General features: G+C 45.0%; 1 protein-coding gene across 1 annotated transcript; it reads left to right on the top strand.

Moving 5' to 3' along the window:
• Window positions 1-231: 231 nt before the first annotated feature.
• Window positions 232-15,008, top strand: AURKA (aurora kinase A). The gene is made up of 9 exons (XM_038750318.1): window positions 232-266; window positions 4,612-4,670; window positions 7,985-8,264; window positions 9,612-9,684; window positions 10,041-10,232; window positions 12,000-12,138; window positions 13,393-13,541; window positions 14,333-14,507; window positions 14,636-15,008. Exons 2-9 carry the CDS (start codon window positions 4,617-4,619, stop codon window positions 14,819-14,821), a joined length of 1,248 nt encoding a protein of 415 aa, XP_038606246.1. The 5' UTR covers window positions 232-266; window positions 4,612-4,616; the 3' UTR covers window positions 14,822-15,008.
• The last annotated feature ends 2,593 nt before the right edge of the window (window positions 15,009-17,601 follow it).

Raw genomic sequence — 17,601 nt, 5'->3', positions numbered from 1 at the left:
CAATCACCGGGCTTAGGCGGCTCGCTTGTCCCGGCTCCGGCCAATGGGAAGGCGACGCCGAAGGCCGCGCGACCAATCAGATCGTGAGAAGTGAGCGACGCTGTATTTAAAGGAGGGAGATTTGAATTTAAACGGTAGACGCCGTTGGTGCCTTTGTGCTGGGCCACTCAGCCCAGGAGGCCTGCTTGGCTACCTGCTTGGCTACCTGGCGGGAGGGAAGCAAGCAAGCAAGCAAGCAAGCAAACGCGCCAGGGAAGGAGCTAGAAGTAGGTGGTCATTTAAAGGGCGGGTGGAACAGTCTGGAAAGTGCCAAGGTCCTGCTGCTCGGATGGGGCTTTGGGGCGAAGGAAAAAAAAAAACGTTGGTATTTGTTAAGCGCTTACTAGGTGCCTGGCACTGTTCTAAGCGCTGGGGTAAATACAAGGTCATCAGGTTATCAATCAATCGTATTTATTGAGCGCTTACTGTGTGCAGAGCACTGTAGAGCCTCAGTTCCCTCATCTGTAGAATGGGGATTAATCAATCAATCGTATTTATTGAGCGCTTACTGTGTGCAGAGCACTGTACTAAGCGCTTGGGAAGTACAAGTTGGCGACATAGAGAGACAGGCTCAGACTGTCTCTACTCCCCAAGCGCTTAGTACAGTGCTCTGCACACAGTAAGCGCTCTAGTAAATTTGATTGATTAATCCCCATTTTACAGATGAGGGAAGTGAGGCCCAGGGAAGTGACTTGCCCAAAGGCACACAGCCGACAAGGGGCGGAGCCGGGATTTGAACCCGTGACCTCTGACTCCAAAGCCCGGGCTCTTTCCGCTGAGCCACGCTGCTTCCCCGAGGAAGAGCAGAAGGAGCCGGGGGGGAGGGCTGGAGGGGAACAGGACCTACCTTCTTCATATCATTTAATGCAGCTAATTCTAGTAGACTTAATATATATTTTATGTTAATGTCCGTCTCCCCCTTTCACCGGATTGTGGGGTAGGAATGTCTCTTTAATAATAATAATGACATTTATTAAGCGCTTACTATGTGCAAAGCACTGTTTTAAGCGCTGGGGTAAATACAAGGTAATCAGGTTATCCCATGTGGGGCTCACAGTCTTAATCCCCATTTTACAGATGAGGGAACTGAGGGCCAGAGAAGTTAAGTGACTTGCCCAAAGTCACCCAGCCGACAAGTGGCGGAGTCGGGATTTGAACCCATGACTTCTGACTCCAAAGCCCGGGCTCTTTCCACTGAGCCACACTGCTTCCCCGAGGAAGAGCAGAAGGAGCCAGGGGGTGGGGGAGGGCTGGAGGGGACAGGACCTACATTCTTCATATTTAATGCAGCTAATTCTAGTAGACAATATATATTTTATGTTAATGTCCCTCTCCCCCTTTCCCCAGATTGTGGGCTAGGAATGTCTCTTTAATAATAATAATAATGATGATGACATTTATTAAGCGCTTACTATGTGCAAAGCACTGTTCTAAGCGCTGGGGTAAATACAAGGTAATCGGGTTATCCCACGTGGGGCTCACAGTTTTAATCCCCATTTTACAGATGAGGTAACTGAGGCCCAGAGAAGTTGTGACTTGCCCAAAGTCACACAGCCGACAAGTGGCGGAGTCGGGATTTGAACCCATGACCTGACTCCAAAGCCCGTGCTCTTTCCATTGAGCCACGCTGCTTCCCCGAGGAAGAGGAAGAGCAGAGGGAGCCGTGGGGGGGGAGGGCTGGAGGGGAACAGGACCTACATTCTTCATATCATTTAATGCAGCTAATTCTAGTAGACTTAATATATATTTTATGTTAATGTCCGTCTCCCCCTTTCCCCAGATTGTGGGCTAAGAATGTCTCTTTAATAATAATAATGATAATGACATTTATTAAGCGCTTACTATGTGCAAAGCACTGTTCGAAGCGCTGGGGTAAATACAAGGTAATCGGGTTATCCCACGTGGGGCTCACAGTTTTAATCCCCATTTTCCAGATGAAGTAACTGAGGCCCAGAGAAGTTGTGACTTGCCCAAAGGCACACAGCCGACAAGTGGCGGAGCTGGGATTTGAACCCATGACCTGACTCCAAAGCCCGGGCTCTTTCCATTGACCCACGCTGCTTCCCCGAGGAAGAGGAAGAGCAGAAGGAGCCTGGGGGAGGGCTGGAGGGGACAGGACCTACATTCTTCATATCATTTAATGCAGCTAATTCTATTAGACTTAATATATATTTTATGTTAATGTCCGTCTCCCCCTTTCCCCAGATTGTGGGCTAGGAATGTCTCTTTAATAATAATAATAATAATGACATTTATTAAGCGCTTACTACGTGCAAAGCACTGTTCTAAGCGCTGGGGAGTTTACAAGGTAATCAGGTTATCCCATGTGGGGCTCACAGTCTTAATCCCCATTTTACAGATGAGGGAACTGAGGCCCAGAGAAGTTAAGTGACTTGCCCAAAGTCACCCAGCCGACATGTGGTGGAGCTGGGATTTGAACCCATGACCTCTGACTCCAAAGCCCAGGCTCTTTCCACTGAGCCATGCTGCTTCCCTGCTTCCCTTTTCTGTATTGTGTCAATCAATCAATCGTATTTATTGAGCGCTTACTGTTTGCAGAGCACTGTACTAAGCACTTGGGAAGTACAAGTTGGCAACATATAGAGATGGTCCCTACCTAACAGTGGGCTCACAGTCTACAGTGTCCTCTCCCTAGCTCTTAGAGCAGTGCTTTGTGCACGGTAAGCGCCCAGTAAATACGGTTAAATGAAGGCTAGCTAGGAAAGTGCCATACGAAAAGCCATGAGAAGCAGCATGGCTCAGTGGAAAGAGCACGGGCTTTGGAGTCAGAGGTCATGGGTTCAAATCCTGGCCCTGCCAATTATCAGCTGTGTGACTTTGGGCAAGTCACTTCTCTGTGCCTCAGTTCCCTCATCTGTAAAATGGGGATTAAGACTGTGAGCCCCCTGTGGGACAACCTGATCACCTTCTAACCTCCCCAGCGCTTAGAACAGTGCTTTGCACATAGTAAGCGCTTAATAAATGCTATTATTATTATTATTAGGACAGACTGAGGGACTCGGATAGGGAAACACTCCAGAAATGAGCGGCGCAGGGCTAGGGTGGGGAATGGAGGTGCGGAAGGCCTTCGCATTGCTTTGAGGCTTGGCGTTGAAAATCCACCTGCCATTTTTCATTCATTCTGTCGTATTTATTGAGCGCGTACTGTGTGCAGAGCACTGCACTAAGCGCTTTTAGGGAGAACTCAATAAATACAATTGCTCGGGCGGGAGAGAGGCTGAAGCGTTTGGAATTATGGCCCGCTGCTAATTTTGTGCCTATTCCCCCCCCCCCCCCCCAACCCCCACCTTCGAAAATTGGCACTTTTGAGAGTAATGCTATTTAAATGTGGCCTGTGTGCAGAATACAGTGCCATGTACTTGGGGGAATTCAACAGAAGCAAGAGACATGAGGTTTTTTTTGCCCACAAGGAGCTTCCAACCTAGCCGGGGCAGTACATACACATTAATAAAATAATATAATAATAATAATTTTATATAAAATATGTTATAGTTATATAAAATATAATAATAATAAAAGTGTTTAGGAAGTTTCACCTTTGTATGCTTTTCCTAGTGCTATGCACGCAGTAAGCATTTATTAGGCACTAGTAAGAGTAAGAATGCCACTACTCTGAGTGATTGGGGAAACAGCGTGGCCTAGTTGATGGAACATGAGCCTTGGAATCAGAAGAACCTAGTTTCTAATCCTGGCCACTGGTTTGCTGTGACATTGGGCAGGTCCCTTCACTTCTCTCCACCTTATTTACCTCTTCTGTAAAATGGGTTTAAGGCTGTGAGCTTCAAGGAGGGAGAGGGACTGTGTTGAGCTTATCATACTAATAATTATGGTATTCAGCGCTTACTTTGTGCCAGGCACTGTACTATGTGTTGGAGTGGATGCAAGCAAATCGGATTGAACAGAGATCCTGTCCCACGTGGGGCCCCAGTCTCAATCCCCATTTTACAGATGAGGGAAATTGAGGCACAGAGAAGTGAAGCGACTTGCCAAAGACCAAAGAGCAGACACGTGGTGGAGCTTGAATTAGAACACATGACCTTCTGGCTCCCAGACTCGTGCTCTATCCACTATGCCATGCTTGTCCTGTGTTTGTCCATTCTCTCCTTTCTTGGAGGAGAGAATGTGAGAGGGAAAATGAAGAACTTAGTGTTTAACACCGTCAGCTTCGGGTGTTGGCAAACATTCATGTCCTGGCAGGCAAGTGGAAATGTGAGACTGCAGATAGGGAGAGGAGCTGGGGTTAGCAAAGTTGAAGGTGCAGAGAGCGAGAGAGAGAACTGGGCCGGTGAAATAGATTTGGGAGCTTAGTACAGCGTGCTGCACACAGTAAGTGCTCAAGAAATACAACTGAATGAATGAATTGGGGAGTTTTTCACAGAGGTGGTAGCTGAAGCCATGGGAGCAGATGTGCTCCTCAAAAAAACGACCCAGAATAGGGCCTTGAGGGACACCCACCCCTGGGGTAAGAGGTGGGGACAGAGTGGCCCCTTAGTGTTTAAACCCTCTGGAAAATGAAGTGTATGTAAATAAGAACACTTTTTTTTTTTTCAGGCAACATGGAAAGAGGTGTAAAGGAAAAGACCCATGGAATAGCAGGTTCTAGAATTAAGGTAAAGCTTCAAATTCTCCCAAGAGCAGTTATCAAACTGACAATCTAATTATGTAAAGGACCCTTGACAGGGATGACTGGCCTTTATCATTTTGACCCCATGGCTTAACAATCAATTGTTGGTGTTTATTGAGCACTTGGAATTGGGTTGGTAGATATGATCACTCTCTTCAATCCAACAAGAATAGTCTGCTCATCATAATAGCAATAGAACCTTTATTTGCTATTGTGGTTTTGGTCAGCTAGCTGACTGGAGCAACGTTATACATTGGAAAAAGTCAAATCTCCGAGTCTTTCACAGTACTGTGTATTACTTCATGTTTTTAACTTCCGATATTGACCATCTTGGTCTTGCAGGCCCTTCATCCCCAGCCCAAGGGCAAAGGCTGCCGTACACTGTGGACGTATTTTTAGGGAGCAGAGGGAAAACGAGCCAGAAATGCCTATATAAAATGCATTGGTTTGAGATGGAGGAAAGGGCTTCTGTTCCCTTAGTGGGGAACTTCATTCATTTGTAACTCTGCATTGTAAAAATGGGTTGTATAATATGAAAAGGTTTTTAATGGTAGCAGCTCTAGGATGCAACATTTCCCAGAAGTCAGGATAAACTCTGTATGCTCTTTTACTTCAATAGCCATTATTTTTAACTGTTTAATTTTTTTTTTTTGGTAGTTCATGTAAGGAACTCTCACAAATAGGGTATGGGGAATATTTTTTTATGTCCCATGCTAAATTATTCAAGTAAATTGGTTGTAAACCAATGTGTCAACACTTTGATTCAGCAACAAAGTGCTAAAATTACTGTCCCATAGCAGAGAGTATAGAAAGCAACTTGCAAATGACTTTTCAAAAGCTACCTTGAATAAAGGGACAGAAAGTGACATTTAGCTACTTCTCAGCTTGCTGTGAATTCAGTTTCCAAAACTTATGACTGAATGAACAAAATTCAATTTTTTTTTGTTTGTCCTACCTTTCTCTGCTCTGTGGCTTGCCACCTCTCTTTAAAAGACAGCAAAAAAACCTCCAAAACCAAAGCCAGCATCTACATAGCATTCGCTTTCTTGGTGGGGCAGGGTTGGAAGCTCAGAGTAGGTTATTGGCAGGACAGTTGAGTGAGCTTATAATATTGACAGCATTTGTTAACCGCTTACTATATACCAGACACTGTACTAAGCACTGGGGTGGTTACAAACAAATCGAGTTGGACACAGTCCCTGTCCCATGTGGGGCCCCCAGTCTCAATCCCCATTTTATAGATGAGGAAACTGAGGCACAGAGGAGTGAAGTGACCTGCCCAAGGTCATACAACAGACAAGTGGCAGAGCCATGAGGCCTGATGCCCAGGCCTTTGCTCGTTCTGCTAGGCCACGTGGCAAGAAACAGGAGACTAGTAAGCAGGCCAGGCAGTCTCGGGTGACTGCAAGTTTTGGCGTCATGTTGCAGGTCGAGTCCTACCCCAGCTGGAAATCTGCAGCCCAACCTTCTATCAGGTCTGGCATCCAAGCGTTGAACTGGACCTGAAGAGGTCTCTGTGCCTTCTCCCTCCCCTGCCGCGCTCCCCCCTGGATATTTAAGTGCTTACCATGTCCCAGACGCTGCACTAAGCCCTTGGATCGATAATCAGGTTGGACAGAATCCGTGTCCCACACTGTAGTGTTAATCCCCAGTTTACAGATGAGGTAACTGAGGCACAGAGAAATGAAGTGACTTGCCCAGGGTCACTCAACAGATGCGTGGTGGAGCCGGGATCAGAACTCAGTTCCCCTGGACTCCTAGACCTGTGCTCTTTCCGCTAGGCCACGCTGCTTCTGGTGCTTTTTCCATGGAGTGCTATTCGTTTTATGCAGTTGTCCCCTGGCGTGGCTGCTAGGAGTGGTAGTCCCATTGATCCCAGAAATGGCTACCCGTGCACAGCGTGGCCCCAGATCCTGACTGGAAACCGGAGAGAGGAGAGAATGCCCTACATTTACCCATGCTTCTTGGCTTTAGTGCCCCAGAGCCCTTGGGCTGGGCCTGGTTTGCCCTCTGCCATAGGATCCCTTGGCTGTGAACACTTCATCACTGTTCATTCATTCATTCATTTAATCGTATTTATTGAGCACTTACTGTGTGCAGAGCACTGTACTACGCTTGGGAAGTACAAGTTGGCAACATATAGAGACCGTCCCTACCCAACAGCGGGCTCACAGTCTAGAAGGGGGAGACAGACAACAAAACCCAAATGTATTAACAAAATAAATAGAATAAATATGTACAAATAAAATAGAGTAATAAATACATACAAACATATGTACATATATACAGGTGCTGTTGGGAGGGGAAGGAGGTAAGGCTGGGGGGATGGGGAGGAGGGGGCTCAGTCTGGGAAGGCCTCCTGGAGGAGGTGAGCTCTCTGTAGGGCTTTGAAGGGAAGTCCTTGCTACGCTCCTTGACTTCTGCAGGAGTGGCTTTTCCAAGAAGACCTGGGAACTCCAAGGAACTGAAGAGGCAGGGCAAGAGGAAAGGTGGCTGCTTAAGTGTTTGTGGTCTCCAAGTAGGAAGTCCCCTCTTTTAAACTGTTTACGGTTTAGTTTTAGGATTAATAATAATAATGATGGCATTTATTAAGCACTTACTACATGCAAAGCACTGTTCTAAGTGCTGGGGAGGTTACAAGGTGATCAGGTTGTCCCAAGGGGGGCTCACAGTCTTAATCCCCATTTTCCAGATGAGGTAACTGAGGCACAGAGAAGTGAAGTGACTTGCCCAAAGTCACACAGCTGACAAGTGGCTGAGCTGGGATTTGAACCCATGACCTCTGACTCCAAAGCCCGTGTGTTCTTTTCCATTGAGCCACGCTTGCATCTCCTGCAGTTAGAACCTCAACTTTATTTGAACTTTATTTGAAATTATTTTCAAGTCCAAAGGAAATCTCTTTGGAACTAAATGAAAACAGAACCTCGGTATTTTGTTTTTAGATTTTTTCTTATGGCTGGCACCTGCTCTGAAACACAGGTGCCTTTTAGTGGGCGATGGCTGCTGCGAGAGACAGACTTCGAAAGACTATCACCCATCATTTTAGGATCCCTTCAAGCCCTGACTGGAACTTCTAATGCCTTAGACCTGGGATGAACGAGGATGGGAATTCAACCCAAACAGCCTTGCACATGCCCTATTCCCGCAAAAAGCGGCTCTCTGTAGTGCACGAACACTATGCCAAATGTTTGATCAGAAGAGTAAATATTTAATCTGTTGTATCTAGAAGTCAGAGTCCCACAAAAGGCTCACGGTAATCACAAGAACTGTTCCGTTAATGATCTCCCTCTTCCCTCTTAGACTGCAGTTCCACTCGGGGATGGTCCAAAACGCGTTCCGATTGCTCAGCCCTCTCAGAACCGGTTACCTGGAGGCGGAGGCCAAGCACAGCGTGTCTTATGTCCTTCAAATCTCGCACAGCGAGTTCCTTCACAGGCCCCAAAGCCAATATCCAACCAGAAGTTAGCGTCCAGTCAGAAACCAGTCCCAAACCAGCAGTCCCAGGCCCCCCCATCTCATCCGGCACCAAGGCCACAGCCTACAATGCCAAACAAAGACCAGGCTCAACCCCCAACATCCGGTAAGTTGATCTTGCTCTAACATCCTTGGGTATAAAATGAACCTCCAACGTTTTTCCCATATAGGGATTTGTAGTGCTTCATCGTTTTCATTTGTGGGATGGCTTGGTTGGTCTTAAATCTGTGTCTTTGGCCTGAGTACTAGCGCTATCCTTAAACTGTTAAAGATTACTTTAGATTTAGGGCTTGGTGGTTTGTGGCAGTTATTGAGCACATTTATTTATTAAATGTGTCCTGTGTGCATAGTACAGTGCCATGTACTTGGGGGAATTCAACAGAAGCAAGAGACATGAGGGGTTTTTTTGCCCACAAGGAGCTTCCAATCTAGCCGGGGCAGCACATTCACATTAATATGGATTATGACCTGAGAACCAGGCCTGGCTAATTTTCACACCTAAAAGTGCTTAGGAAGTTTCACCCTTGTATTCTAGCCCACTCTCTGGAACTTCCTCCTTTATCCAATCTCTGATCTGGTGAGTGAGTACGTATTTATTACTGTATTTATTTATTTTACTTGTACATATCTGTTCTATTTATTTTATCTTGTTAGTATGTTTGGTTTTGTTCTCTGTCTCCCCCTTTTAGACTGTGAGCCCACTGTTGGGTAGGGACTGTCTCTATATGTTGCCGACTTGTACTTCCCAAGTGCTTAGTACAGTGCTCTGCACACAGTAAGCGCTCAATAAATACAATTGATTGAAAATTTAGGACTCTAAGCTGAGTAATAAGGGGAGGAGCCAGTGGTTTGCATGCTTGGGCTGGCCATACAGTAAATTATAAAGCTCCTTTTCTGGGGAACAAATGCTCTTGGGTTTTTAAATAGGGATCATCTAATGTTATCTGCCTAAATATCTGTAAATTATTTTTATAAACTTGTCCCCCCCAGACTCTAAGCTCATTATGGGCAGGGAACGTGTCTAACAATTCTGTTGGATTGTACACTCTCAAGCACTTAGTACAGTACTCTGCAACCAATAAGTACTCAAATACCGTTAATAACCGCGGAATTAAATATCTTCGTGGTTTAACTAAGAGCAAAAAATATTTGAATATCAGGCTTATTTCTAAGGAGGAATCTATTAGGTTTGTGGCGATGATTACATTTATAAAGATGAGTAGCTGCTTCCACACTTAGTGTCCGTAAACCTGCTTTTGAGTAATTAAGGCGAAAGAGTTATTGGAGATACAGCAAAGCACCATGCGACTTCCTGCACGTTTCCAATACTTTCCCCACCTTTGTTGTCAGAAGTATTTCAAGACTTTTGACAGTGGGAAAGGACTATGAATGGATGGTATAGTGTGTGGTGTTTCTAGGGTGGCATTAAAGAAATACCATTTCTTATACGCAGCAAACATTCCTGAAAAGAGAGAAGTACCTAGCCAGAAAGAGGCACCTAGTCAGAAGAATGAAGAATCAAAAAAGTAAGTCCCCCATGTGGTAGCTGAGACTGCTTGATGAAAAGCTGGCTGCTGTTTGGCCATTCCTTCTAGCCCAGGGATGTGGGAATGGCGGGAAGAAAAGGTTTAGTTCCACCCAGACCTCAAGAATCTGGAACTACACTGACATGCTCTCCTTAGGATTGTAGGTCCAGAGGCTGGACGTTTCAGAAGCCCGGGTAACAAATGTGGGGGAAATTCTTGGGAATGGTAGGGCTTGTAGTCCAGAAAAACCACAGGCTTGTGGGGACGCAGAACTGTCTGACCATTTCACAGTGGACGAAGCTGTGAAAAATGGGGGACTTGTAAACTAAATTTTTTGTTCAAATAAACTTTTTTAGACGGCAGTGGTCATTGGATGACTTTGATATCGGTCGCCCTTTGGGAAAAGGAAAATTTGGAAATGTTTACTTGGCCAGGGAGAAACAAAGCAAATTTATCCTGGCACTGAAGGTGCTATTTAAAGGCCAGCTGGAGAAAGCAGGAGTTGAACATCAACTGCGACGAGAAGTCGAAATCCAGTCTCATCTTAGGTAAGGCGGTTGTTGCTCTCAGGCTCTTTCAGAAAGCAATGTAGGGTTATCTTAAATGCCTCAATTTCAAAAGAATGAAAGGCTGTAGAAGTCTTCAAAGGGTCCTTACTGCTACAGAGTTATTTGATGGAAACAATATATATATTGGCAGTAATATATATTCATATATATATATATATATATATATATATATATACACACACACTGATTTATAAGGCTTCCCAACTTTATTGCTCAGGGCCTATTCACAAGTCTAGGGGAAGAGAAACAATTGAATTGATCTCAATTTTAAACACTGCCCTATAATGGGGAAACTTCTGGATTCTATAATATGGAATCCCTTTGTGTATGAAACAAAACCCTGGAGCCAATTGCTGAGGTTAGGAATGTAAGGTGGGTGTGAAATACTTGTGTGAACACTGAGCCTGCCAGAGGTAGGGAAATGACTTGTGTGCAACTATGGCTAAAGAAAAACATGATTTAGCAGACCCCATTTAATTTAAACCATTTTAATTGTAAGAACAGAAAAGAATCAGGCAGCTAGTCACATCTAGTGGTCAGAATTAGACAGCAAATCATCGTGGTCTACACAAAGGATACTGGTTTCACAGTGATGAAGGACTGATTATAGATAGGGTGCCCGCCCAGAGGATACAAGTCCCTGTATTATATGGAACTTAGTCTCAATCTCGATTTTTACAGATGAGGAAACTGAGTTACCGAAGTCAAGTGACTTGACCAAGGTCACACAGCGGACGTGGTGGACTTTGAAGGAAGGGAAAGAAAGGGATGGGGGAGGTGGGATGGTGCGAAAGTGGCATTGGGTTGCAAGAAGGAAACCAATACTTCCTATTTATAGTAATATTTATAGTACTTGTGGAGTGCTTAATATGTGCCAAGCACCGTTCTAAACACTGGGGTCAATACAAGCTAATGAAGTTAGACACAGTCCCTGTCCAACATGGGTCTCACACTCTTAATCCCCATTTTGACAGATGAGGTAACAGGCCCAGAGAAGTTGCCGAAGGTCACACAGGAGACGTGGTGGAGCAGGGATTAGAACCCAGGTCCTTCTGATTCCCAGACCCGTGCTCTGTCCACTAGGAGAACACAGGAGAAAGCAGGGGTTGAGTGGGTGTGGAGGCAGGCAGTCCTCAAAATGAAAAATGTCACCTGGATATTTGGTAGCCACAACCCGCTCTGACTGCAGGGAGAGAGTGAAGATGAAGAAAATGGCCACTGCTTGGCCACAGCAGATTGGGAATTAAATGTCCTTTAATCCTGGCGGGTGGGCAGATGGTAGGTAGTGGCTCTGGCTGATGACCTGGTCAGGTTGAGGCCCCTCGGCAGAGAGATCTCAGGTCCTCGGGTGGTCTTGGTCCCGGGTCACGGTGGATGGTCCGCTCTGGTTTGTGCCCCTCGGCGGAGCGAGCTCAGCTTCTTTGGGCAGGCCTCTGTCCCAGGCAATGGTCAGTGGTCCGTGCCTGTACACTGTGCTAAGCTCTTGAGAGTGCAGTGTAACAGAGTTGGTAGACACATTCGCTGCCCAAAATGAGCATCCAGTCTAAAGTAGGGAACTCATTAGCCTCTCCTTAAGGGCGGGGATCAAGTCTTAATTCCTTGTACTCTACCAAGGGTTTATTACAATGCTTTGCACGCAACAGGTCTCAGTAAATATTCTTTACGTGAGTAGAGGTGAAAATGTCTTAGTGTAATTCAGGCTTGTCTAAGCTGACAGAACTGTAATACATTTTCTATTGGTTGCAGGCATCCAAATATTCTCAGATTATATGGGTATTTCCATGATGCCACCCGGGTTTACTTAATTCTAGAATATGCACCTCGTGGAGAAGTATACAGAGAACTTCAGAAATTTTCCAAGTTTGATGAACAGAGAACTGCTACTGTAAGTCTTAATTGGTTGCCACAGCTGACCCTAGGGACCCTGAGCCCACCAGCTTTAAGGTGGGGACAGGAGGCATGGTGCCCCTATTTCTTGGCCTGAATTTTTAGCAAGCACTTAGGTTTAACAGGACCCCTGCCACCATGACTGCTGCACATAGAACCCAAGAGGTTTAGCCAATATACTGAAAATTGGGAACGAGAAATACTCCAGCCTCCATTTTTGCCGGCATTTTTTAGGACAAAACTAACCCACTTTGAGCTCCTTTCCCTGGATAGCTCATACTTTTTGAAACAGTGGAGATAATTGGGTCCAAAGCCTATTTTAGACCTGAATCACCCTGATAACATCATAAATTAGGTTGATTCTGTCCTCAGCTATAGAAGTTAGTGTGTGCCTAACTTTGGCTTTAATAATCGGGCGGTGGAATACTTAAGAACTGACTGCAAAACTTTTGAGAATGATGTTTCACTCCTACATTCTTGATTATTCGTTGTGGATTTATTCAAACCGCTGGCTTTTGGCCATTTCTTAGTTTATTTGCTTTTCCACTCGAAGAAGGGACAAAGATACTGTAATTGAACCTCAAAATCAATTTTGCTGTTCTGCAATAGTGCTGGTAAAAAGTTGGGGTAATTATGTATTATTACAATTGAACTGAAGGTTGCTCTCTTCCTCCCTTCAAGGCCCTACTGAGAGCTCACCTCCTCCAGGAGGCCTTCCCAGACTGAGCCCCTTCCTTCCTCTCCCCCTCGTCCCCTTTTCCATCCCCCTATCTTACCTCCTTCCCTTCCCCACAGCACCTGTATATATGTATATATGTTTGTACATATTTATTACTCTATTTATTTTACTTGTACATATCTATTCTATTTATTTTATTTTGTTAGTATGTTTGGTTTTGTTCTCTGTCTCCCCCTTTTAGACTGTGAGCCCACTGTTGGGTAGGGACTATATATGTTGCCAAATTGTACTTCCCAAGTGCTTAGTACAGTGCTCTGCACACAGTAAGTGCTCAATAAATACAATTGATGATGGTATAGGGTAATTTACATTTCTAAGGCTGCTGCAACAACATTTAATCACATGGAATGGGCTCTAAGAGACTGGTGGCAAATATTCTGAGCCCAAGAATTTTGACACCTGAAACTGCCAGAATATCCCCCTGGGAAGAGGGAAAAATCTCCAATGAAGTGACTTCCAATGTAATTTCAAATCTGGACAAATTACTAAATTCCCCTTCAATTTCTTTGACAGTATATCACAGAGTTGGCTGATGCCCTTTCGTACTGCCACTCGAAAAAAGTGATTCACCGAGATATTAAGCCTGAAAATCTGCTGCTCGGATCGGATGGTGAACTGAAGATTGCTGACTTCGGATGGTCTGTGCACGCCCCCTCGTCGAGGTTAGTTGCGGAAGACAACGGAACCGATCCTGAGTGTGAATCCTGAGATTTCTTTCTTTAGAAGGAAGGGCTGCAAGATGTGGGTACAGGAAGTCCTTGACTTTAAGACCTATCAAGCTAAGGCAAATGATGCTTATGGTTGGAAGTGGACACAGTTTCAGCCTTACAGGAAAATGTTTTGACTCTGATACTAGCCTCTCAGGACACTAGCTCTTGAGGAGCCTGGGCCATGCTGGAGAAGGTGGACGAAGCATGTGCTTGGGAGCTGGGGAGAAGTGCTGATTTAAAAAACTACACTGGGGGAGAAAGTTTGGAGAGGCTGGAGTGTTTTAAGTGGGGAGAACTGAGTTAGCTAACTGCCAAGTGGAGGGTCATCATGTCCATTTTCCTTTCAGTGAAGGAAGGTGGATACCTCTGTTGTGGAACCTCTCTGATGTGATACCCACTAATGTAGCTTTGTTGCTCGTCTATGTATGTGCTAAGGCCAGGTATCTTAGATTAGGAGCCAATCCTCCCACTTACTCTGTTCCTAGAATAAAATCGGCTCTGCCTTGCATTTTGGTTTAAGACCATTTCCATGACCCGTTGCTTCCTGTACTCCACTTAATTAGGTTAATCCGAGGCCTTGGTCCCAGCCTGATGATTTTTGAACTGCGCCCCACTCCCCCATAAAATGCATAGACTCCATCATTAGGAAGGAGAGCAAAATCTGAGGTGGAAATGGGTAGAGCAATTCAAATGTCTCAAGGACCGATGGTATTATCACTCCCTAACTTGTGTGCCCATTGTAGGAGAACAACTCTGTGTGGCACTCTTGACTACTTGCCTCCCGAGATGATTGAAGGCAGAATGCATGATGAGAAGGTGGATCTCTGGAGTCTTGGAGTCCTGTGTTATGAATTTTTAGTGGGGAAACCTCCTTTTGAGGCAGAAACCTACAACGAAACTTACAGGAGCATTTCAAAGGTAAGCTGCTTCTACCGAAGATTTTTATCTAATTGTCTTAAGTTACCTGACACAGGATTAAATTCAACATAATGGCTTTATTGTCACCCTTCTTACTCTAACCACGATCATCCTGTCCAAATTCTCAGGTTGAATACAACTTTCCTGGATTTGTAACAGATGGAGCTAAGGATCTTATCTCAAAACTTCTGAAGCATAACCCATACCAGAGGCTAACTTTAAAGGAAGTGCTCGAACACCCATGGATCACGGCCAACTCTTCGAAAGCACCGAACAGCCTAAAGAAGCAAGGGTCCACCAGCACAAAATCCTAGATCCTTAAGTTGAGGAAACCTCTCTGGACCATGAGTACTGTGTTATCAAGTAGAACATGCTGCTGAAACTAGTTTTGACCAAAAGCCTTCTGTCTAAGGAGGTGTTAAGTCCATTTGTTTCCAAACTGAGCTGTCAGTATTTAAGTCCTCAACAACTGTAATTCAGGAAACTTGACCCTTATTTAAATGTCCAGTTCTGAAGTACAAGGCAGTCCAAGAAATGGCAGGCAACTCCGTTCAAGAAGCCCTGCTGCCTTGATGGCTCTCGGAACTGCAGGGCAAGCGTGTAATATAGGAGAGTTGCCAAAAAGCCTGTGGTTCCCGGTAGAAGACACAGCATAGTAAGTTGCTAAAGAGGTAGGACTACTGGAGTCTTCTGATGTGACCTCTGAAAGGACAGTGCAATAACAAAGGTGAAGTGCATGGGTGTCTTAACTTATTGGGCTGCTAAAGATATCAGAATAAATGTGATGTGGTCTGAATCGGAGTGAAACGATCTGTCTGAACACTGATTTCCCTCTGTGCTCTTTTCTGCTATTGTTTAAATGGAAATTGTCCTACCAGTGTATAAAATAAAGATTTGTTTGTATTTTTCTTTGTTCATCTCATCAACTCCCTTTGGGTACGGAATAGAGAAACTGAAGCCTTATCAGGATGAACAACCTTTAAGAGTGTAGCAATCATTCTTTTGAACTCAGTAACGTTTGTGAACTTTTGCCTAGCCCAGGCACTCGAACATTTTCAACTGGAAGAAGTCAGTCCCCAGGGTGAGGCTGTGTGTGGGTGGTCCTCCTCTTTGGTTTTTGAAGATGATGCTATTGCTTCTGGTCCGATCCAAGGGTTGAGTGACTAGAAAACACCAATTCGGGTCTGACCACTCCTCCCCAACTAAGGCTAAAGCTTTCCTGTGTTTAAAGGGCTTATTCTTTCTTTGGCTGGAGGCAGTCAAATCTTCACCAAGCCTGCTCCAGGAAAGTAACACACCTCCTGACCTTTTTTTTTTTTTTTTTTTTTTTTAAACCTGCAGGCTAGTTTATCTGTCTCAGTGGCCGTCCAACAGGCTACTGTTCTGCCAGATTGAGACCATCCGTTCCTCCCTCCAGCTTCACAGGGTCCTCTTATCAATTTTGCAGCTGCTTGGGTCCCATTGGGCTTTGGGGTGGGTATTGCTCCATGACCAGGAAGCTAACTGCAGTCCGGGACCTCAATATTGGTATTTCCATCTTGATGTTTGACCTTGAGAGTGTGTAGTTCCACACAATGTTCTTTGGAACTGGATATCTCCTGGCATGGCAACGGAGCTCAGTTGGATGCCACAACAGCCTTTTATTATTTGGTGCTATTGCCCTAGTCTTACCACATCCCATCTTGCAGCTTGCTAAGGGCTCTGCTAGCCTTACTTATTCTGTTTTGCAAGTCTTGGTACAATTCTGTGACTGAAGTTCTAGGTTGCAGATCAATTAACAGTATTTATTGAATGCTTATTGGGGGCTGAGCAGTGTACTTGAGAGAATAATAGTAGACGGGATGCCAGCCTTCAGGGAGTTTATAAGGTAGTGGAGGTGATACTAAATTATTAGTAAGAGGAGGGAAGGACTAGAATGCAAAGGTGTATGCAAGGGGTACTCCTTTTGTTTGGATCTCAATGCTTAGATGACTTGGAAACAGCATGGCCTAGTGGAGAGAGCACAGGCATGGAGGGCAGAAGGATCTGGATTCTACTCCCAGCTCTGCTGCTTGGGTGCTGTGACCTTAGGCAAGTCACTTAACTTCTCTGGGTTTGGGTTCTCAACTTTAAAATGGGGATTAAGATTGAGCCCCATGTGGGACAGGGACTGTGTCCAACCTGATTAGCTTGTACCTACCCCCAGTGTCTAGTGCTTGACACATAGTAAGTACTTAAATACCATCACACCGTGGGATTGCTGAGGAGATGAGTCTTCAGAATGGCTTTGGTGAGGGTATGACTTTAAGGCAGAAGAGGGGCACGATGAAAACATTGATGATGACAGGGAGGATGAGGCCCAGAGAGCATGTTTGAGAAGCAGCATGGCTTAGTGGAAAGAACATGGGCTTGGGCATCAGAGGTGGTGGGTTCTAATCCTGGCTCCACCACTTACCAGCTGGGTGACTGGGCAAGTCACTTAACTTCGCTGTGCCTCAGTTACCTCATCTGTAAAATGGGAATTAAGACTGTGAGCCCTACATAGGACAACCTGATTATATCTACCCCATAGACACAAAGTATTTAACAAATAACATTGTTATGTTTGCAAAAAGCATGTGAGCTGGGTGGAGTGAGGAAAAGGTGAAGGGCTTGAGGAAATTTTTTGCTTAATACTATTGCAGGAGGCAAGAGCCTACTGCAAATGATTAGGCAACCATTGGAGGTTTCTGATTGTTCTGTGCATTTCAATGTCTTAAAATCATCTGGGCAGCAGAGGGAAAGAAGATGAGGTAGGAGGTTGGTGAGTCCATACTTGATTCTACTGCCAAATATTTTTTTCCCCCCACCTTCACTGTTCAGTTCAAATCTTTCCCACTCAAAACCCTCCAATGGCTGGCCAGATGTCTCTGTATCAAACTCCTTCACGTTGGCTTTATGGCAATTGGCTCTCCCCATCCTACTAGCTCAGTGATTTTGTGCTACTAATAATTGTTATTTAGCGCTTACTACGTGCCAGGCACTGTACTACATGCTGGAGTGGATACAAGCAAAGTGGGGTGAACAGTCTCTGTCCCACATGAGGTTCACAGTCTCAATCCCCATTTTACAGGTA

Source organism: Tachyglossus aculeatus, chromosome 8, assembly GCF_015852505.1.
Source record: "Tachyglossus aculeatus isolate mTacAcu1 chromosome 8, mTacAcu1.pri, whole genome shotgun sequence".
In the NCBI taxonomy this organism is placed as follows: Eukaryota; Metazoa; Chordata; class Mammalia; order Monotremata; family Tachyglossidae; genus Tachyglossus; species Tachyglossus aculeatus.
Note: the sequence above shows the minus strand (reverse complement) of the source record. Positions and strands in the feature narration are given on the sequence as shown.

Bases quoted from the DNA above. Each gene is read 5' to 3' on its own strand.
- AURKA (XM_038750318.1), top strand. From the start codon at position 4,617: ATGGAAAGAGGTGTAAAGGAAAAGACCCATGGAATAGCAGGTTCTAGA. The intron at 4,671-7,984 runs GTAAAGCTTCAA...CTTCCCTCTTAG, and splicing joins TAGCAGGTTCTAGAATTAAG to ACTGCAGTTCCACTCGGGGA. The intron at 14,508-14,635 runs GTAAGCTGCTTC...CCAAATTCTCAG, and splicing joins CTTACAGGAGCATTTCAAAG to GTTGAATACAACTTTCCTGG.